The sequence below is a fragment of the Pimephales promelas genome, chromosome 15 (assembly GCF_988280905.1).
Source record: "Pimephales promelas chromosome 15, fPimPro1.hap1.1, whole genome shotgun sequence".
NCBI lineage: Eukaryota > Metazoa > Chordata > Actinopteri > Cypriniformes > Leuciscidae > Pimephales > Pimephales promelas.
The window spans coordinates 25,113,619-25,136,846 of NC_142783.1; the positions used below are offsets into that span (position 1 = coordinate 25,113,619).

General features: G+C 39.2%; 1 protein-coding gene across 6 annotated transcripts in view; it reads right to left on the reverse strand.

Annotated features, from left to right (window-relative positions):
* Positions 1 to 6,377: 6,377 nt before the first annotated feature.
* esrrga (estrogen related receptor gamma a) overlaps positions 6,378 to 23,228 on the reverse strand; it is a 168,390-nt gene continuing 151,539 nt past the window's right edge. For all 6 annotated transcript variants that reach the window (XM_089120414.1, XM_089120413.1, XM_039669199.2 and 3 more), the window contains 2 exons: positions 13,357 to 13,626; positions 6,378 to 10,071 (listed from right to left, as the gene is read on the reverse strand). In XM_089120414.1, the coding sequence (XP_088976540.1) occupies positions 9,827 to 10,071; positions 13,357 to 13,626 (515 nt within the window). In that variant the 3' untranslated portion in view covers positions 6,378 to 9,826. The remainder of the gene's footprint in view (positions 10,072 to 13,356; positions 13,627 to 23,228) is intronic.

Below are 23,228 nucleotides of genomic sequence, written 5' to 3' on the forward strand. Positions count from 1 at the left end.
AGATACAAATACAGGCAGGAAGACGGGATATACCGGGTAACAATCAACATTGACCGACCACGACAGAATGGAACTGAACAAACTAAATACACAGAGAAATTAAGCTAAATGAGGTGAACACAGGTGGAAATGATAATGACAGGACGAGGAACAGGTGGCTGATTGGGGAGTGAGTCCGGGAGAGGAACAAAAGGATCCAGGGAAGTGTGGTGCAGATGACGGGACACACTGGTGAGGACGACAGACTGTGACACAAACATGTACATTCTGATATTCATTTGCATGTTTTATCTATTCTCATCAGATTAAAATGTAAGATCAAGGCCAATGAAAGTATTTCCAAACACTGACTACAGTTTCATCATGTTTTTCTATTCCATTGGCCTGAAGTAGACCGTCAGGTTTGGATTTTAATCATATCGATTTTTCTTAAGCTTGCAGCCTCTGCTGCACACAAATGCTGAGAATGTTGAAATGAAGAGCGGCGCTAGAATTAGCCTTAGCATTATCTTAGCTTTTGTTCACAGAGATTGCATGCAAATGAGGCTAACACACTATCCTCTGCATTCCAGTTACTCAGGAGACGAACCCTGGCAGTTTAACCCAGCTGTGCGCCTGGACTCTTCTGCTAATTAATGAAGCTCAACAACTACAAAAACAACACAATGTACTAGTCTGTTTCCATTAGATTTTTCCTGTTTTTCCCCCCACTTAAGTATGTGATGCAATATTAAAAAAATCCATGCTGGACTGAATAATTTCACAGTTTCCCATATACAGTATACCAAATTAACATAAACCAACATACCGTACAAATCAGTCCCGTCCTCCCTGGCTTTACTCACGGGAATCCATTGCAGAAACGTGCCTTTTGACTGTTAAACTGGCATGTGGTTTGTTTTACAATAGAATATGGGACATGTTAATGCCATAAATTGTAATAAAGCCTGAAAGTCATATCTTGAGCTTTATGCTGCTGATGTGCAGTTCTGTGGTATTTCCCCCCAGGGTTTCATAGTGAAATCCCTGTCCTGCTGAGACACATATGATTATATTAGCCTCTTACTCCCAGTGCACGAAGAAAAACCTACCATAGTTTAGGAAAGGGGTACAGAGAGTGCTCCAGTTGTATATTTCAGCAGACTTAAGCAATGTGCTTGCTAAATCTGGGTTAAATGTTTGTGTGTGTGTGTGTGTGTGTGTGTGTGTGTTTTATTGTTATTTATTTACAGTGTTTTTATTTATTAAATTTTTCTTGTGGCACAACACATCTCTCTTTTATTACATTAAAGCCTTTGGCATTGTTTTTGGATTGCAGACATGCTAGTACTGTGCAAAAATCTTTGGAACATTACTATTTTCACACACACACACACACACAAAAACTGGGTTTAAGACAGTCATTTATATATTTTGCTGTAGCATGTCAATAGGACATATTTTTTCCATTAATTGTTATGCAGAGAGATTTTTATATGCACAAGGTGTCTGACAACAGCCGGTATATGCTCCACACTGAGATCTGATGTCACCATCATTTGGTCCGTCTGTGTGATTACATGAACACAAAAATCTGAGAACTGTGGCAATGTCTCCAAGACGGTTGAAGAAACCTTCCTGCAAAGCTACTTGAAAAACTATGTGGAGCGAGACGATCTAAGGCCTGGGCAAGTTGTTTAAAAGCTGTTTTAAAAACAAAAGGTGGTCACAACAATTTGACTTGTCAAAGTTCAGTTTAAAATTGTATTTGTAACATTCACAACAGTTCTCAACACTAGAAATGCAGAGAAATATGCAGTCCAGTCCGTACTTTTTTTTGTTTTGTTTTACTAGTTTGTGTATGGTTTCATTGTTTTTTATGAGGTACAACTACTTCGTCAAACGCTTCATTTCAGCACATCTAAATCTTAATGCTTTAATAATTGAGGACTCGTGTTCCGAGATTGTAAACAAGCCGTCGAGGGAAGTAGGGGGAGCAGAAAATGTGGGCGATGTGCACTTCAAGACAGTGCTTGGAATCCCTGTTGCTGTCAGTGAAAAAGATGGACATAGAGGGACTGTGCCAGTGCATCATCTCTCAGATTGCTCCTCTCCTGTGTAGCGACATGGTTGTATATTGAGTTGTCAGATGTGACACTCCAGACACCCCATGCCGACTCGAAGTAGGAACTGGAGATCACTGGGAAGTCAAGTCACAATGGGCTCTGGAGTGTTCGGTTGCCACACACACATACAGTCCGTCATTCAGCTCACTACGCCACAGGGGGGTGAGATTTCAGCAGACACACACACACACACCAGCTCTGGTTGAAAGCATGGACCGAATTACACGGAAATAAGAGAAAATACAAAGGAAACATAAATTGTTTCATCTATAAATCGTGCTTCACCTAGAGTAGCACTAAGAAATCCTTATGAATCCACACATTAGTTATTTATTGTGCTTTATGCTATTTTATGAAGGCCTCCCCCTAAAGAGTTCTCAAGTGCTACTAATTCAAACCCAGATGACACCCCAAACTATTTATAAAAGGGCACTAACCAAATTAATGGTTCATCGAATCTAGAGTAAAACATTTAAGTGCAAATAAACGTGCAAGTGTGACCTGCTAATGCTCTCAATGAGCCCGATGCCGTCTGATCCATTTTATCCTGTGTATTAAGGGGATGGTGAACTCGCTTTTTACAGGGACGACAATTAATTGCTTTTGAGTGATCTACCAGTTACTTTTAGTGTTAAGTAGTTCTAAAATTGAAAAAGGCTATTCTGCTGGAGATGAGTCATTATCTGCCTCAGTACGGTGGAGACACGGTGCGTGAAGAAAGGAGTAGGCTAAAAGAAGGGTTTAGATGGGAACTAACCCACTTTACTAATACGATAAAGATGACTAATGAGTTTTACATAATGTCTTATAAGAAGACTTTTTTTTTTACCTATTCTATTCTGTGTTTAAAGAGTTGTGCAAACTAAAAATAAAGCTACATTTAAGGTTGTGAAAAGCAAAAATTAAAAAGATTGGCTTGTGATCTAAAACATTAAAGAAATAATTTATCCAAAAATGGTGTCATTATTTACTCACCCTTGTGCTGTAGCAAGACATTGTTCTGTGGAAAACAAAAGAAGATATTTTGTAAAATGTGTCTGTGTTTCAATTGTGCCAATACAAAACATACATTTTGTACATGATTTTTTTTCATCCAATTATAACCCCATCAGAATGCTACAGCATTGCATTATACAATCATTAAAAACAATTAAAAATAATAAAAAAGAAAGAAAACATTTTAAAAGGACATTTAATAAAACAGAAATCATATTTGAAATAAACTGGGAGTTAGGGTAGCTCCATGCATCTCAAGGGGTCTCAAGAGGGACAAGCCCAAAGTTGCCTTCTTTGCACATTGTCAGGAACCGGATCTACACACTTCCTTCTCTCTTTCTACACACACGTATCAGGACCCCGTGATGTCTCTCGCAGAGACATAACCGGCGTCGAGGGAGCAGGAGACCTGTGAAAGGCCATTACCACAGTGTGGTCCAGGCCATCAGCACACTAAGACCCAGGAGAGTGACCCTGCTCTCACACTGAGAAATAAATTGGGTGGACTCACTGACAAAAAGCCATCAGGGCCCAACTGCACACATTAGCACTTCACAGATGACGCCAAGCACACCCGTGCCACCAGTCGAACTTTGTTCCCATGGCACATCGGGGACACCAAAAACATACCGCTCAAGAGACATAGTTTGGTGCATGAAATGACCAGGAAAGTTGGTCTATGCTGCATTCAACTCTTCAAAACATGCAGCTTAGACCAAGAGTCTAGTCACCATCTTCATAGAAGACTACCACTTCAAAAATGAGCCGAATCAAAACAACATTCTTTAACATTTTGTAGCAACTTAATTTAATTTTGTTCAAACCACTTGAATTAGTTAATTTAACTAAAATTTAAATTAATTTAATTGCATTCTGCAGTTCATTTGCTTTGAATTAGACATTAATCTACCTGCCTCCATTTTGACAAGTGAGCCAGGACTGTCATTGGTGCCCCTTCAAAAAAGAAGAAGAAGAAGGTTCATGACACCCCTGACTATATAACTTAGCCACTCCTTTTTTTAATGTCAGTTCATACAGTTACCAGGACGCATTAAACAGATGTGAGCAAGACAGAGGTCATTTCAAACAGACTTATCAAGATCAGCAGTTTAACTAATATGACTAGAATAGATCAATTAATCTAAAATGAGCTTAACTTTGAACTAAAGCTTTATGGGGAACATCAAAATCCCCAATTGGACTATAAGACACTTTCCCGCTCCGGTTCCAAATTGCACCGACGGGATGATCCATAAATTGACATAATGGAGAAATACAAATACTCTGGCATATCCGTGCATATTCCTTGGCTTAGCTTATACCGGGGCCTCCTCTGATGGTCCGAGCTCAGTGAAAACCCAATTACAGCAGCAGCCGCATAACATGGTAGAGTGGAAAGAGTTAAAAGAGCCATTACAAATGCCATGGAGCACTTTTAGCGTCTCGCAAGGTTAATGATAACGGTACTTGGCAGCTGAAATGCTCAAGTAGCTTTTATTGTATCATAATAATGAATCAATGGCATAAAGATAAAATAAAATAAATGAACTCCGAAGTCAATGAGTGAAATGTATGTGCCGCCGCAGCGCAAATAATAAAGAAAAAAGTGGGGGGGGAAAATCCTCCGCCAACGGGGCCCTCTTTAAGTAATATCTTATGATGTCATCTTCTTGAAAAATATTTGCCTGCAGGTCACTGCTCTGTTTTAAAGCCTTAAACGCTTTTGCTACAGAACATTAAGTGTCTCCCCACATTATATGATACATGTTAGCGGAAGATGATTTTAATCGCACAATGCCATCTCACTATATAGTGCTAGGCCTATATGTTCCCTTTTCAAGCCTGCATACAGGAAACGGCCCAGAATAGCCTTATTATTTAATCTCTTTTGGCAATTTAGTTGGATGTAAAAAAAAAAAATAATAAATAAAAAAGTGGTTTGCTATTTGGGTACCATAAGTGCTTTCCTCTTGCTGGTGTTTGCTTCTCATGTGTGCTATAGGAGAGACAGAGTGGATGCGGGCTGACCGTGAGGCTGTGCTGATGTTAGGAACGTTGTCTTACATCAATGTGTCTGCTTTAAAGCCTCAGGGCATAGCGGCTGATTACCCTCTGAGTGGACATGCCTCAAACGCTGCATCAAGTTGTCAAGAACTTTCTGCTCATCCACCATTTTTCTTCCCCTTTCCGACGCAATAATATTGTAACCACGACAGAATGAAGAGTGGCCACGTGAAGATGTCAGCGCAGGAAAAAAAAAAAATGACAGACTGCTCTTGAGAAGAAAAAAGTCAAGTAGCCAAGCAGACTCTATTGCCTGGATACCAGCATTCTCGTCAGTTGCTACAGTATATTCACAATTTTCTTAATTCAAGTGTTTTTTCCCCTATAGGAAAGTACTTATTATAATAGAAAATCTGTAAGATGTACAAGAGTGTGACCAAGAGTTTCTGATTTGTAACCATTCTTGAAAACTCTCACTTGACCAATTTGATATTTAAAAAAAGAGCCAAAATGGAAGTTAAAGGTGCATTATGCAACATTTCATGTTAAAAATATCATTTTTCTAACCCATACATGTTTAAACAATTGCCTGATGGGATGAATGAGCTATTCTCTGATCACTGTGATTGCCTCTATAATCCTGTATAGTAAAATAAATAAATCTTGTTTTTTTTTGTTTTTTTGGGGGCAAAATGGTACTCAAACCAGTCAAGTAAAGTTTACAAGGAAAGCATAGCATGAAAACAGTACAGATTACTAAGAAATTTTAAGTAAGTTCAACAAATTATTGAACTTTAAGTAAAGTTAACAAAAAATTCTTAGTAAGAACAATGTTAGATTTTACAGTGTGCGCGTTCACGCTCGCCTGGCTATGTCTGGCAGGTTTGTGTATTCTGTTTAGTTTGGGGTCGGTAATTTTTTTAAATGAAGCAAGCCTGCATTTATTTGATGAAAAATGAATTGACACAGTAATATTTCAAATCTTATTGCAATATACTGTATTCTAAAATGTATGTTATTCCTGTGATGGCAAAGCTGAATTTTCAGTCTTCAGAGTCATAAATCATTCTAATCGTTAAAGATTTCTCATTATTATCAGTGTTGAATTTCAAGAGCATATAGGCGAATAATGTACTGAGGAACAACAGCCGCAAGTTCCCTAATGTAAATGGCCTGAACATTTCCCCCACATCATGGAGTCTACAGTAAAAAGTCAAAACCACAATGCGTTAAAACTGAAAACATGTTCTCACACAGTAAACACAGCCCGAGTTAAAACTGGAAGCATGTTTAATATTGCTCTACTATTATCCTGAAAGGCATAATTGGAGTTACACATCTGAACTGATCGTAGTTACAGAATCATAGGTCTCTCTTTTTGCATTGAACAATATATACAATGTAAAATAAATACATTTACACAAATGGACATATTGTTTGGAGCACACTGTAATGATGCACATCACAAAAATATACAGTTAATAGTTTTACCGATGTGGAGCACATCTAAAAACTACAGACATGATTCTCACTACAGGTTGTTTCAGCAACTGCTGGGTTGAAATATATCATATTGATCATAGAAGCTTCTCAAATGCTCTTTTATTCTTTCCCCTTCCTTTATTATGGATCTGGTCCTTTCCCTCACTGGTTAGACTGCCAGGAAGCGTTTGGCAGACGCGTCGATGCACGAATAAATACAACCAACACCTAGAATATCTTCAACATTGAAAAATAGCAGTTGTTTGTACATTTGCTCATCATTACTCCTTAATTTGCAAAATAGTCCAATAGATACAGCATTTGATCACTAATTGAATAGCATCGTACCGTTATATTGCTTTAAATAAGAAAATATCTCTAAAAAAAAGTCATTGTGGGTACGGATTAATTACACTTTGATTTCAATGCTGGATAGATGAGTGTTAAAAGACAGTAAAATTGTCTTTAAATGGTTCGAGAGGTCCGTGTATACCATTTTGTCCAAAATTACACAGGACGTGTAATAAAAAGTATTTTGTTTTTCATTTTGTGCACTAAAAGCAACTTGGAAAAAATGTGTATCTGAAAGATCGGGATTGCTCTCGTTTTGAATGAATTCTTACAAAACTGACCAGAATTAGAAAGCTTAGCCGGTTTCATATCGCTTTATTTCCTTCGTGATCACCTCAGAGTAAACAAAACACAAAAAAAGAGAGGAAGTAAACAAAATTTGAGAGAAAAACGCACCTCATCTGCCAGGAGTTGATCACGTGAAAAAAAAAAAAGTAAAGTCTTCTTAACAGCAAGACCCCAAATCTCCCCCCAAAACACATTTTGCCCATCTGATGAGTTGCCATGAGCGATAAGATCTAGTCACGTTACACTAACCTTTCCAAAGCACAATCTATTAAGAGTTTTGAATAGCTAATGATAGATACAGTGTATTTATAGAACAAGACTGAGAAAAGCAACAAAGAAAACCGTTCGTTTTAAAAAATGATCTGTTCTTGCAGATTTTTTTTCCGTAATTTTTATTAAGCACACAAAGTCAAAGTGATAGTTTTGAAAACCGATCTTACACCAAAACAAACAAAAATGTTTCTTCCCTTTGCAACCTTAAAGAGTCAAGATATATACCAATGGAGTTCAGCATGAAGGCCTTATGTACAGCATTTTGTTAAAAGAGAAGTAAAATCAGAAAAAGAGGGGAAAGAAAGAAAAAGAGGTACTATTTCAAAGCATGTTTTGCAACCTATGATATACAGTGTTAGTCTACAAGATCGGAGTTACACAGATGGTCTCTCGTACATATGATGCACCTCCTTTTAAATATTCACTTATATATCAGCATAGATTATATTGATCGTTGATCGGTTGATCTAGCGTTTACTAGGAAGAGTTTTTTTCAGAAGGTTATTTGAGAACCCATCATCTTGCTCATGAGGATTCATACATCCAGTATTGTCTCTAATTCTACCCTGTCTCTAAAAAATGAACTAAAATTAGAAAAGAAACAGAAGACGAACTGAATCGGCCACGGGTAGTGCACTACGTCTTTTGCTTGTGACAGAGGAAAGGGGGAAAAAAACTGAGATGTTTCAGAAAAAACACAGCAGACATGAAACACCAAGAAGCTGAACTACATTTTTTTTGTTCATTTTTCATTCTTTTTTTTTCTTTCATCTGTTCCAATAAAATGTCTTAGGTTAGATTTTTAATCTGTTCATTTACAATATACAATGCTTAAGAATATTCAGAAAATACCCCATACTAATACTGACATATTTCTGATGAAGGCTGTGGATCGCTTGCTTTGATACTTGAGCCTCTCTGCTAAAAATGTCATTTGGAAGAAGATTACATCACGTGTATGATATCTCTGGCACTAAAAAAAGACCAAAAAAAAAAAAAACCCAGGACCATCGTGAAACTAAATCTACGATGATTCTCCGTCTTCCCTAAGTGCTATTTTGCTTAAAGTTCAAATACTGCTTCAGTATGAAAGAACGCCAATAGAATTTCGAGAAGTTAATATATATATATGCATATATAATTGACTTGAGATAATGGTTATGGTCCTCCTGGCCACATCGTGTATGTAATGCATCATCTTATGACAAGCACAGACAGAAACGCGAAAGCTTCTGGAAATTCCCAAGTTTTCCCAAGTAAGTGTGGCACTAAGAAAAGAAAAAAAAGCAAACAAAATTGCATACATATTCACTTTTTTTGTTTTTTTTAAACATCTATTGCTTAGAGAAGATAGCAGGTTTTCATCCTCATGGTTCGTAAATCGCGCAACACGGTGGTCGGTAGAAAAACATAACGATCTATTATTAACATTATATGAAGAAACATTGTGTTTGTTGACCATACCATATATTTACATCCTTCAGTACAGTACAAATACACTTGAATAAAAGATAATAAAATAAAAGTCAATAAATAAATGAGTCTGTTCCGTGACCACTGCGATTCTTCTTTGCTCGGTATTGCATGAGAGACTAAAGCTTCGGCTATTCCCTGAAAAGATCGAAACGAAATCGTTAAAAGAGGCTAGACGTGTTTGGAAGACTTGAAAGAAAAGGACGAGGGAGTGACACACACATGATCGATCCGCATGGCTACATAATGGTGAGGAGCAGCTTCTTCAAAATCTCCGTTTGGCTATCGCGTTGTCAAACTGCTCCGAGGACCTCTAATGTAATACTGCATATAGTCACTACTCTTATGGTAAAGAGGGTCGAATCCTTCAGTGACATGGAAGCTGGACGGTACAGTTTGGGGAAAGTTTCTCTTGCTGGTGTCCACTGGGTGGACCTCCTTCCTTTGGCAGGGCTGGTCTTTCTCGGCTCCGGTAATTCTCTTTTGAAAATCAACAAAATATTTCAAAAGCACAAAAAAAAAAAAAACTCAGCATCAGATTTTCGAGAAGAACAAGTCAACGGCTGGTTTCAAGTCCCACTGCTGAATAATGAGAGCAGTCATTTTTTTTTTCCACTTCATATTTTTTCTCAATAATCACATTTTAAATCATTCTTATATTTACGTATCATTGTCAGTAATTAGAAGTACCGTTACGGTTATGTTTTTAGTTATTATTTGATAAAGTTTATAGACAAAGGTTTCACGAACAGCGGCAGAGAGTAAGTCAGTGTCTGCCCGGTGAAGGGGCGGAGTCTGTGACGTACCCCCTCCAGCTCTCTGTGGGTGTGACGTGGCGGGCCGGGGGGGAGGAGTTAGACCTTGGCCTCCAGCAGCTCCAGAAACAGTTTGTGCATGGGCACTTTGCCGTCCTGTTTGATGCTGTAGAAGTGCTGCACCGCCTTGGTGGAGGTTTGCCGGAGCAGCGGTAGGGTCATGAGCAGCTTGCCGGCCCGGCGCGGGTCCTCCGTGTGCTGGCCCGCCTCGTAGTCCTGCAGGGCCTCGTGCAACACGTCCTGGAGCTTCTGCACAGCTTCCACGTCCTCTATATGCATGGAATCTGGAAAAACAGTTATTCAGCGGACAATGAAATAACACAAATTTTCCTCCAGACCCAAAAAAACCCCAATGAATCACACATCATTTAATTTAGTTTTTTACTATGACATGACCAAAGGGGAAATATGTTTTTCAACTACTAAAGTTTTAGCAATACGTAAAGGTATAAGATATGTTAGTGTCTAGTGGTACAGTTTTGATTCATCATTAAAACCTCTCTCTCTTCAAAATCCACTTGGCTCAAAAATCTAAGCTTTTTATTAGTTTAAACAGGTATGACACTCCCGATTGCTAGTCGTACGGGACATTTCTTTTCTTCCTTTTTCTTTTTTAAAAAAAAATCCATTTCAGGCTGACGGAAGTCCTGGCAAAAGGAAAGGGATTAAAAGAATGTGACTCATGGTTTTTTGCCAGCCCTAAGCTCATTCTCCAGTGATTAAAGACACACTTGAGTGTTAAACGCCGAGACTGTCCTCGGCACGTGTTTACAAGCCTCTCTGTGGGACTGATGAATGGCACGGGCGACAGAAACAGTGTTTGGAGGAGAGCTGATATGGCACTTGTCTAAGCGAGAGAAACAGAGGCTCGAGTCAGGAAACAATACCTCAGCCTGACTGGCATTGTCTGCCAGAAATGTCAAACAGGCTGCATTTGCATTTGCACTCGTTAGTACAGCATTCACGCCCGTTCACCGCGACGGACGTGCCTCTGAGAACACAATTAGTCTCAGGCAGCTACTATCTTTGCTGTGTTGTGCTCCAGTGGATAATATAGTTGCACTTTTCCAGCTAATCCAAGCATTGGATTCTACTATGCAGTGCTCTGATGGTTTTATCACATCACAATGGTAAAGAAAGTGCTTTGTCTGACTTGCTCTTTATAGACCGACTCCACCAACAGTATTGACTCGGTTTTCTACTGTGGCGTGTCAATCTGATCCCGTTCCCTCCGGATGAAATGTCCAAATGCACGCTGGCTTTTGGCAAAGATGTCATAATCAATGCATTGCCTCGAATCAATTGATACATACACGTTAAATAATAGTTGTATGGTCAAGTATTGATAAAAGTGTGAAGTTCCTCTATTAGTAGAGAGCACCATCTGTCCTTTGGGCTGGCCAGCGGGACAAACGTCAGCCTGCTTCAGGCTGCGATTCGATATCGTAACCCATCTAGAATTCAGACAGCGCGGTCTCGTCCATCAGTCACATGGGCTTTGGCCATCTGAAAAGTGACCTGTGATCCGACAGAAATCCCTGGCAGGAAAGTGCTTACCTGCACCTTTCCACACAAGCCCTATCAATCTCGCCATCACCGCTGGAGGCGGCGGAAAAACTCAGTGTGTTTTTTTGCACACTATTTGTGCCTTAAAATTTACTAGCAAAAAGACACTTCGCTAGACTCAAATTTGTTAGGATTTCCCAGAATGACACAGGAATCATGTCAGTAAATGGCTGAATCGGATGTCATGTGATTTACTTGAATGTTACAAAAGAAACCATAATGAGATAAACCGCAACGTGAAGCTTTCAAATAAATAGGAAAAAATGTCACTCTGACATCGATTGCTTAAGCAATACTGAGTCTATTGAAAGACTGTGAAATACATTGGATCTGAGTGGAAATACCCAGCACCTCAGGGCTTTAGAAAATGGTGGAGTGTATCATTTTTTGTAGCAGCTGTCTAAAACACTCTGCTCTCCACCAAAAAAAGAAGTGACAAAATGGCTCACCTTTGAAATCGGACATGATGCATGTCTCTCCTGAGAGAAGAGTGAAGAGAAAAGCCGCAGAGAGAAAGTCTCGATAAACACAGAGAATGACACCCGAGAACGAGAGGGAAAAACAGCGATTAGCCTAAGCATCAGGCTACGGGAAGTCTCATTGTGTATGATAAAAAAGATATCAGATAAAAAAAAAGGCGTAAACCTACCACTCATCGATCAATTTCACCTGTTTCTGGCAGGTTGACACGCACGTCAACAAAGCGAAATGAACTGCTAATCGTCGAATCAATTAAAAATGAATTTCTCAAAAGAGTCACGTGCCCTCTCGCTCTCTCTGGGGTGCACTTTAGGCAGAACGGCCCCCGGTGTCTGCAGGCCGGGGCCAAACTCGCGAGCCATCACCCGCAAGCGAGCAAGAGCAATCTGCTTTTTCATTTTTCAGCATGGCCAGGCCCAGCCGGAGATTGATCGTCACATATGGCCCCAGAAAACAAACTGTCAATACCTTGAGCGCTGGAGAATTTGAACAAATAGCCGCCCTCCCATTCAAGCTGCTCATTGCGTCCCATTTAACAGATTTTATTGACAGTTTCCTTCTTGTAATTAAAGGGAAAACTACTGGCCAGCAACCAAGATAAAGTTCAAAGATGGGGTCAACACAAAGGGAGCCAGAGGGCCATGGCGTGACTGTCGATGGCGGACAACATCAGAGCCTGTTATTGACATGGAGGTGCATAGTGATGGGCTCCTTACTTAAGAGGCATCTGAGCAGAGACTTATGCTAATTCGGAGAGGGGCCGCGGCCGTGCTTTTGAAGCATTTCAAACGGGGCGGGGAGGGGAGGGGTGGGAACACTGTTTACTGTGGCGTTGTGGTGTGTGCAAGTGAACTGAAATAGAGAAAACATGAGAGAAAGAAAGACTGAGATATTAAGATATCTCTTGAACTGTACCTGAACAACTCTACCACTACATCTGTCTTTACCATTCAAAAACAGTGAGTTTAACTACGCTAATAAAATATCAACAGCCTCAAGAGCAATTCTAAGCTAAAAGCTAAAGTTAAACTCAACATCTCGTTTCATGTGCAATAGGATTGCTGTGAATTTGTTTAGGGAACAGAGACAAGAGACACATTGAACAAATTATAATAGAATGTAGACTTTCAGGGCAGACACTATATTTAAGTTGATGTAAGTAAAAAGAAAGTAATGACAGCTAGAACTGGGTTAATGACGTAAGAATGTCCATGATAAATAGGAAAAATGACTCTTTATTAATCTTGGTTTTAATCTAATTTACACAAGGTAAATATGTATTATAATATAATATGTAAAATAAATTGCTACAATATTCACAAATATTGAGTGTCATGCCATTGACCCAATTTGTAATATATATATATATATATATATATATATAATAAAAAATATATATAATATAAAAATATGTACATTTTTGTCCATTGGAAATCTGCTGAAAAAATTGGTTGTGATCGCCTGAATGTTTCATAACCAAATGTGGCGCCTGTTTGAAATTGAGCAAATTTGCTAATTTTTACCTGAGTTAGCCAGGGCTATAGCTTTAAGAGTGACAAACTCCTCCTTCTCCAGCTTCATGCTCTTGTATTTCTTCACCAGCTGAAGAATGGCGTTATTCAGGTCAAGCAGGCCGGCCAGCTTGGACTGATCCTCATCCATGATGTAGTCTTCAGCGTAGACCAGCTTGTCCTCAAAAGACAGAGAGCGGTAGACTACACGCAGGATCAGGATCTCCATCCATGCGCTCTGCAGAAGACTCATCTGGTCCGCCAGCGAGAGTGTGGAAAACCCTGGGAAAAGCAAGAGAAAGAGCTTTGTTCAACTCAACGATGAATGCTCAGCTTCAAATCAACATTCAACGCGCTATACGATATTAAAGCTCAGTTCATTGTCAGAAGTTTCTGGTTGTGTTAGTGGGAAGCATTGACATTCTAGAGGTGTATTACAGAGGAAAACTCCAGTGGGAGTGAGCTGAGGCACCTAGCACGAGCCTTGGCTCTCATCTCCTGCTGCGCTGCAGGCCAGGGGGCATCCTGAGGGAGGGCACTCCTTATCTCCCCCAACATGCAGCATGGATCAATTCTTCCCATCACACCAACTGAAAGACTAATTGCTTGCCTCAAACTCCTTCTCCTTCCTCCTCCCCCTACTCTCACTTTTTTTCAGTTTTCGCGTCTTTTTGCTGGAAGTGAAGGAAGTCGTGGAGTTCGTGTTCATGAATGCCATTTGAAACTGAAGATCACATGGCTTTTGTCTGTCCATGGGACAAGGAGTTTAAAGGGATACTTCAGGATTTCCAACTTCATATCCTTCATAAGACGAGAGATTTATGTAATTCTTGTCTGGAAAAAATCCTCAGATGACGCAAAAATCGTAATTTTGCATCATCGGAGGACTTTTTGGTCAGAGGCTAAAGACTACAACCAGTAGTAGGAGCTGTCCCGCATGTTTTCAACCCGCCCATAGAGGGTGTATGCTTTTTTAATCCATAAAAATTAAAACACAAGCCCAGCTCCCGCAAGAGATCCAGCTACTACCATGGAAATGAGACCAGTTGATTACTTGAGTTACTTTTAATGGTATAACTTTTGATTTTAAAATGTTTGTTAAACGAGTTTAAATGTAGGCAGTATACATCTTAAAACAAAATATCATCTGAAATAAAGATATCATGTAGCTTAAACGAGTCATTGTAGTGTATTTTACAAAGGTTATATGTAATAGTGTTTTATTTTATCAGAAGTAAGTGGTAATTCTTTATTAATTACTAATGAGTTCCCTATATTTTCACTTTTCAGAATATTGTTCCAGGTTATAAGTAATTCCTGAATAATTATATAATAATTATTAGTATACATCTTAAAACAAAATATCATCTGAAATAAAGATATCATGTAGCTTAAACGAGTCATTGTAGTGTATTTTACAAAGGTTATATGTAATAGTGTTTTATTTTATCAGAAGTAAGTGGTAATTCTTTATTAATTACTAATGAGTTCCCTATATTTTCACTTTTCAGAATATTGTTCCAGGTTATAAGTAATTCCTGAATAATTATATAATAATTATTTAATAATTACTAATAAGATCCCTATACTGTCAGTTCCCCTCAGTTGTTGCCTAAAATACATACATTTACTCAATGTCATTCTATGCTGAGACATACAGAGTACTGTATATAAAATATAAAAAACTAATCTGAGGTTAGTTTTGTATGAATGTTTATTGGTTATTTTTCTTGAACCTTAATTAGTAAATAAATAATAGTAGTTCTTGAGGTGGTATGACAGAATTAATTATTTATTGATTAACTAACTCATAAAATTCTATAACATACTGATAACAAGAAATAGTTAATGAAGAATAACCTAGTTCTTTAATAATTCCTTATTAGTTATGCAGTAAAACATAGTATTCTAAAGTGTTACCGATGTTTCTTAAAACTATAATGCCTCTACTAAATTTTTAATAATTTCTGTCAACTGACATTTTACAGGGTCAGATAAACATTTTAAGTGAAGGGAAATAAGTGGTTAATTTCAAAATCCCCCCAACTATTGTAAGTATTGCAAGTACTTTTTTCGAAACCAAGGCAGACAAAAAAAAAAAGCTTGTAAAGGGCAAGTAATCTTAATAAACTGCATAAGTGCTTGAGAGCCATCCTTTAGCTCTGAAGGAGAGGGACAGGCAAAACAGCACCTGTTGGAGTTGGACCTTTTCGTCTCATCTCACTCGTTCTGCTCTTCCAAGAACAGATGAAGCGTCTCTCTTTGCGACAGCAATGGGGCTAATCTGGATGGCGGGGGAACGGGAGGAAAGATATGCTCTCCAACATCTGTTGTGGAGAGATGCCTTCAGAGAAAGCAGACAATTTTGCTTATTTTTTTTCTTCTTCTCTTTTTTGAAATCTCTTTCTGTGAATTAATCGCTAATGGCATGGAGCTCATTAGGTATAGGTTTCAGGCTATTGTTTATACCAACCGCTAATTTATTATCCCAAACTGTTAACATCTCTGATCTCATTAGAGGCAGACTAAGAGCTGGTGAGCAGTTGGTGCCTCCCCTGGCCTGCTGGTGCAAGTGTGCTCAATGCCAGTTGGCAGGGCCATCTTCTACTACTTAATAAAATCATCAAAAGGGATTAAGCCAAGAATTTCTTAAGGGGGTCTAATGCAAGACTGCTGCATTCTTATGAAGACATTGGCCTCAATGAAAGGTGGCATTGGCTAAAAATAAGATCACACTCTCTCGGCCTCCTTAGAGGCACACACAAGATTGCTGATCATTTGGAGAAAAAAAAAACTGCAATAATCATTCTAAGCATAATTTTGACTATAAATTATATTGTATTGATTAATTGATTGCATATATAAAAACATTTCACGTTTAACATTTTCTCCAATACGATATTCCTTTAAAAAATACATAAACACTGTGGTGCTGTCGCTATGACCAGCCTGACACATCACCACTAGCTTAGCCAATGGTGTGAGTTTAGGGTCTGTTTGACATGAATATTAACGTTTTTTTTTTTTTTTGCACAATGGGTGACACCACTAGAACAGAAACATTTAAAAGGGTTATCATCGGTAGATTTGATCATGAAATCGTACAGGAGTCAAACGAATGATGGAATCACTATTTATGAAGACGGAACGAGAGATGCAGAGGGACAAAGAGAATGAGTGTACGATGGACAAACAGAGAGACAAAATAAAGGCAGGGGCGGCAGAGGAGGGGGTTGCGGAGTGGCAGATGGACGGAGCCCATCGCCTTGAGCTCCCCCTGTGCCACTCCCAGCCCTCCCTCTCAGCCACTGCTGTTAGTAAATAATTAGATTTACACATTCCCCAATCTCCACACATCTCTCCGCAGAATAATTAAAAGCCGGATGATTAGTTTATTGAGTGGAAGGAAGAACTTTTTTTTCCCCTCTTTATTGAGGTCCATCAATGATTTTATCAGGGGCTCGCGCTTTTACGGTTGTCATGCCAGTGCAGGCATCCAATTTTTCTTATCTCCCTGATTAATACAAATGCTGTTTCAGGACGCATTAATTAACAGATACAAATCTACGTTCTCATGGCTGGATCGATAGAGAGAAGAAAAGAGCCATCAATGTGAATTTACTGCTGATGATGGAAAAGGTTCTCTATTGACATTTACGCGAGGGCAAACTTTAAAGATGCATTTTTCCCTTCTTTTCATCTGTTATTTCATTTCACAAAAGAGCTCAGTGGCGGCGACTGTGATTACGGTTCACCTTTGGATGCTTTGCCGCGTGAGAAAGGATCCAAAGAGCCGAATTAAAGCGTGTCACTGTCATTTCAGCTGTGGTAAATGTGCACAACTCTTTTCCCAAAGGACTTCCTGTAACAAGAAGTAGTTTATTGACTCAGTGCAGGCATGACACTAGACAAGTGTGACTGTCCACACACAGTATATACGTATATATGAAAACAACGTTTAATTTTTGGACATTTATTATGATGTGCGCTGTGCTGGAAAAATAAAGCCATGTAACTCTGTACAGCAGTCTCTTTTATTTGGCAGACACAAAGCAGACTGCCCCATCCTGATGACACACAGGCATTATCTGATCCAGCGTTCAATCTCCAGTAAGGTCTTCTCAATTTAACTCTCTTAGCCCGGAGACCAGCTTCAGAGCTCAGACTCCCTCTCTCTTCAACAGGACTGAAGGGGCTTTGCTACTGGCACAATCTCTCTTCTTCTCTCTATCTCTCTCTCTTTTCTCTCAGTAAACTAGGGGAAGGAAAGGCTAAGTATGTGGATCTGTGAAGGTTACACCAGTAGAAGGTATCTGATGGCTGAGGAGGCCTTGTGAAACCTGCAGTGGCTTTTCAGAAGAAATAAGCATTGGAGCAGTGTGTAGCACAGGCTGACAGAAAGAGGCTGCGGTGCAGCCATGCGAAGTTAACCCCTGCCGGGCAGGACTGCTCACCACCAGGCCTCACAGCAACCACCGGCCGTCCGTCTGCCAAATCTTTTCTGACTGCACGTTTACACACTGAGAGAGCCCGCTGAGACAAACACACACACACACATACGCAGTGGTTCCTTCTCCTCGTCTTCCTCAAGGCAGACTTCACCTCGGCAACGCTGTTTAGCCATCATATAAACACACGTGTGCTCGGCTCCTCCGTCTCACTTTAAGCAACACCCTTGCTTATTTTCTCATGGTTTCAGGGTAAATGAACACGCTTGAACAATGAGAATCAGTTCTATTCTGCGTGCAGACTGCACTGGATGTTTATTTGACATATCCTGGTTCCCTCCTGAATATACACTCCATTTGCTTTCACACTTTGTCAAGACGATGATGACCCAGTGACTAATCTACTTGTAAAAATAGTGCTGGGGAGACTGAAGGTGAGACTTAGTAATATTAGTAAGTCTAAGTTGTCATATCGCCTTAAGAGATAAAACAACAACAACAACAACAACAACAACAAACTTAAAATCTATAGTAGACGTATTAACATCTTACAGTTCTTCTAACAATACATGCAATTTTGTTTTTATACTGCGGTTCAGTAATAAACAATATTGATTAACTTACATTTCATATAATATTACCAGTTACATTGTGTAGTTTTTTTTTCCACCAATGGAAAAAGTTCCAAATTAATTTACAGCAGAACCAGAGCAACACATAATAGTGAGCTTTGTTTCTTTCCTGAATCAATCAGCGTTTCTGAATGAATCGTATTATTCCACGATTTGCTCATTAAGACTTGATTCATTCCTGAACAAATCAGTGCTTTTGAACAAATCGACTTAACGAATGATTCAATGACTCACTCATTCAAAAGACATCCTGGCATACCAATGCAAACAGTATTTGTGATTATATATATATATATATATATATATATATATATAACATGAAACTGCTTAATTTCTTCTTTGTTATTTAATTTGATAATATAGATTTTTAACCACTTCCCCCTCCTATTTCTTTTCACCTCTGTACTATTGTCTATTTGAGTCACTAAAACAGATCCTTTGTACCATCAATCTCCAAACAAGCCATGAAAAGGATGTTTCCTTGGACTACATTCAGCTGATTGGTGATTACTCTAAGCTTACAGATAAGCCTGTGGTGAGGCTAATGATGCCAAAGTCCATGGTGAGACAGGAACAACCACCATGCCAGTCTCTGTCTGTCCATTTACTGCCCCAGTGAGGCGCTCAGGCGCTACTCCCTCACCAGCTAAACTCTTGCACCAGAACAGCTCCCACCAAAAGACATGGCAAATATTAGCCCACAGAAGTCTTGCACAAATCAAAAACAACATGAAAAGGCAAACAAGAGTGTTCTGTGTGTGTGTAAACAGTCGGGTCTTTAGTCTCCCTTCCAACCTCAGCAAGGAGGGGGGACACAGGGGAAGTGATGACAGGAGCCGCATACACACAAAACGCCGCAGCGCTCCTCTTTGCTTTTATCACCGGCCGCCTTTCATCTCCCCAAAACAACACCAGTCAGAGAGAGAAAGAGGGAAAAATCACACTTTTTAGGAAGGAAAACACATTAACACCGCCATAGCTGTCCACATCCATTTAGCGGCTAAGCAAATATTCACCTGTCAGTATGAGGCATGCTGCCGTAGAGCGTTTACCGTGATCACATGTGCACTGCTACAGTGTTAAACAGCTGCTGGCTTCTGCTCTACCATTCAATAGCGTTAAACAGAATTGAGTGATTTTCCCCCAGGCTTTTCTTTGGGGAAAAAAATGGAATGCCATTTTTTGGCGCTTATTATTTTGTTTCCGTTTTGAGACGAATTTTTGAAATCGAAGGCTAATCAACGGTCATTAGACTACTGAAACTCATAAAGTCACAAAATCGACTATTTATTGTCTTTATGTATTGTGCTCAATTAATCGGTGCATATTAGACAAAAAATAAAAACCTTTCAGTAAAATGCATCAGCTAGCTCCAACCATCTGACTCCATTTTGGTATATACTACAACATTTTACATTCCAATCAATTCACAACTGGTAAAATCAATTTCCATCCTATATGTCTTGTTGTTGAATATCCTGTTTCACTTGAAACTGTGTCAGATGAAAGCAAAATCAGTTGCCCGCTGGTTAAATGAATTGCATTAAAAAAGTGCAATACTCCATAAATAAAGAAAAATGTCATTTTATTTGAACTATCTTCCTCTAAATTATTAGGACACAACTAATAACACAACTAATTTGCTGTTGTCTTGCAGGATTTGCTCCACCTAAAACAGAGAAGATGTTGCATCGTCACGTTGGCACGGCTTCTTGATTCTAATGCACCTAATTAGCAATCGGCAGACTCTTAATTGCATACATTAAGGCCGATTGGTGGTAGAGATTAATTCTAAATATACCCAGGCAGCTGGTTAAGATAGCACGGATTACAGTTCGGACTGTACTTTTCCACTTAATTGCATATGGAAGCGAGGCAGCAACCAGCTCGTGTGCCCTGGTGGCGGCCACGGAGAAGGGCGGCAGCTCCCCGGACTGTAATAAAGCCTCCATTGCAGAGCCTCCACAGATGGAGTGACATTAACCACGGCCATGGAAAAAGCCATTTCCAACAATGAAATATCAATATTTACATTTTAATTACACCTTTTCTCTATTTCTCCCCGGAGTCTCTTTAAGGTTGGCGTCTCTCTAAGGTGGAGGTTGATATTATTAAGCTCAGGATTGACTTGGATTTCTGTTTTCAGAAAAGTTACGTTGAACTAATGAGATTAATAATGTGGCAAAAAGACAAAATAAACATGTCTCCTCTTTCCTCTTTCTCTTGGGGTTCAGTACGACTCATCCCTGTACTTCCTGGTTTTCGTGTGTTTGTGGGAATGACAGCAGTTTTGTCCAATTCCTATTAGGGGGTATTAGTGTAGTTTACACAGAGCTCTAGAGCTCTCCGCCTCACTCCTGCGCCAGTTGGATGCCTTTGATGTGCGACTCCCCTACGGAGGTCGAAGCGGCTCCTGCTGGCAAGGTCCGTCGAACGCAAGTGCCGTCGTTCTATCAGGCACAAAAGGATGTGCTAGTAAAGGCCACGGGATGCACCAGGCATGGGCTTAAGTCTGAGCCTCAGACGCCCCCTTAGTTTGCCACGGCATATAGTCAGGAGCGTGAGAGCGTGTGTGTGCGCATACGGGAGGGGTGTGGGGCAAATACTTATACGGATTCATTTGTTTTCCCATGCTGATCGATAAAGCCCCTTACGAGGCTGTATTGACAAAACCCTATCTTCATCTGGACGTTGTGAAAAAAAAAAAAAAAAATAACCCGAGAAAAAAATCTTTGAGGATACATTCTGCTCCAAAACATGGAATAACTGCGATTACCGCCGCAGCATTTTATTTATATGCTTATCATTGGAGATTAAATTTGGGGGAAAATCATTCAGATCTTTCTGATAGAGGCCTGACTGCATGGATTAATTTCATACTGGAGGATTAGCGTCTCTCTCAAACATGATCCGGCCAGACAAACAGAAGCAGAGGAATGTCCCGCATTTCCACAAACACTCCGGCGTCAACGACACACGCAGACGCTTAAAGCGCGCCTTAATGCTTCCGAGACAAGACATTACCCCATTCCACGGCAATGAGCACCTTTTAATTTCTGCAAAAGCCACGGCTGAAAATCTTAATTAATTGTTCCATACTGCTTCAGGGTCATTATGCAATGTAATAAAGGCCGTGTAATTATGAAATTTTACAGCCATTACTGAGGCTGATAGCTCGTATTTCATCATCAGGCGGGCCGATGGCTTTCCGGGCGCACGGCTCCAAGTGATGGACTGCACACAGATCTATCAGGCCCAAACAATAAGCTGGCCCGGCTGGCGTAATAGCTACCCACAGATGAAGCAACAGATAAAGATAAACTATAAATCCGCAGCACAAACCCAAATGTTGTTTAGCGTCCAACGCGAGCGACCGTCAAAGCTGTGTTTTGATTACGCAATTGGAAATAAGGCAGGGATGCGTGTGAAGGAGGTAGTCAGGTGTTGGGAATTTGTAAATGTGTGAGTAAACAGTGAGACAATGAGGTAGGTTAGCTCATGCACTTAAAGGTTAAAGAGTTCACTCACTAACAAAATTTTTTTTGTCCATACAATGAAAGTTCATGTTTTGGACTTTTACTTTTACTGTATAGCCCAAAAATATGTTTCTGAAAAGAAAAAGTCATGCCAATTTGAAACTTGGAGAACTATCCCTTTAACACACACACACACACATGCACAAAGAAATTAAAATATAATAAGGGACGTGAGAGAGCCTGCACTGTGACGTATAGCTATTTCAGAACAGAGAGAATAATATAACAGAGTAATGCATGAAAGCATCGATCATGATAAACACAAGGGCTTATTTGAGGAGGGCCGCATTTTATGTGCAAAATATGCAGGGAGGAAAAAAATGAGGGAAAAAGGAATATGCTGATGCCAGTTTTGCAAGACACAATGGCTCTTCGGCCTTAGAAGAACAGAAGAGGTTCTGTGGAGGGAAACTCTCTATACCTGAGGGACTGCAACAAAAGAGACAGAGAGGGAAATTCAGAAGAGGAAAAAAAAAAGGAAGGGAGAACATTTTGGACACACTGAAGGTAGCAGACATTTAAATGTGAATTTACATTCAAATATGAAATATGGTGATGAGTTGGAGGACACTTAGATGTTGAGACGTCCATGTGTGAGAGAGAGAGTACTGTATTTGAACCAGTATTGCTTTTCAATCTCTTTGAATATGGACTGGCTATAAACTCATTCGGGATCTGCACATGGGTCAATGATAAATAAGAGTCCACAATAAAAAAAGGATATATAATTCCTTTTTTATATTGTCATAAAATACATAAAATTTTAAACAATCAAACAAATATCAAACTAAAAGATTCAAATCTTGTATTTTAGATTGTTTCCTTTCAAAATGATTACTATATTACTCATTTATTATGTAAATAAATAATACAAAATAAACTACTTTCTTTTTAAGAACTGTTTTTTTTAAATATTGAAGATGAAAATCATAATAGAGGTCTAAATTTTAAACTTTACACGTAGTTACATTGTACTTAAGTACTGAGTAATATTAATGTACTGTACGTATCATAGAATTATTAGGTAAGGTTTAGGATTAGTTATTTGAAATTATGCATAATTTACTGTTATTACTACAGTTTGTATGTAGTAAAATAAAATAAAGGTTTACCAAAGAAAAAAGTGTCGATCATTGACTCAATTCTACTGAGGTTCCTTCCAAATGTCACTTCTTATTTTCTGTAAATATGCATGTGTGAAGCAATGCTGATGTTTTCTGCATTTTTCACTGTGTGAAGAGGACACTAAAAACATGGCCAATCACATT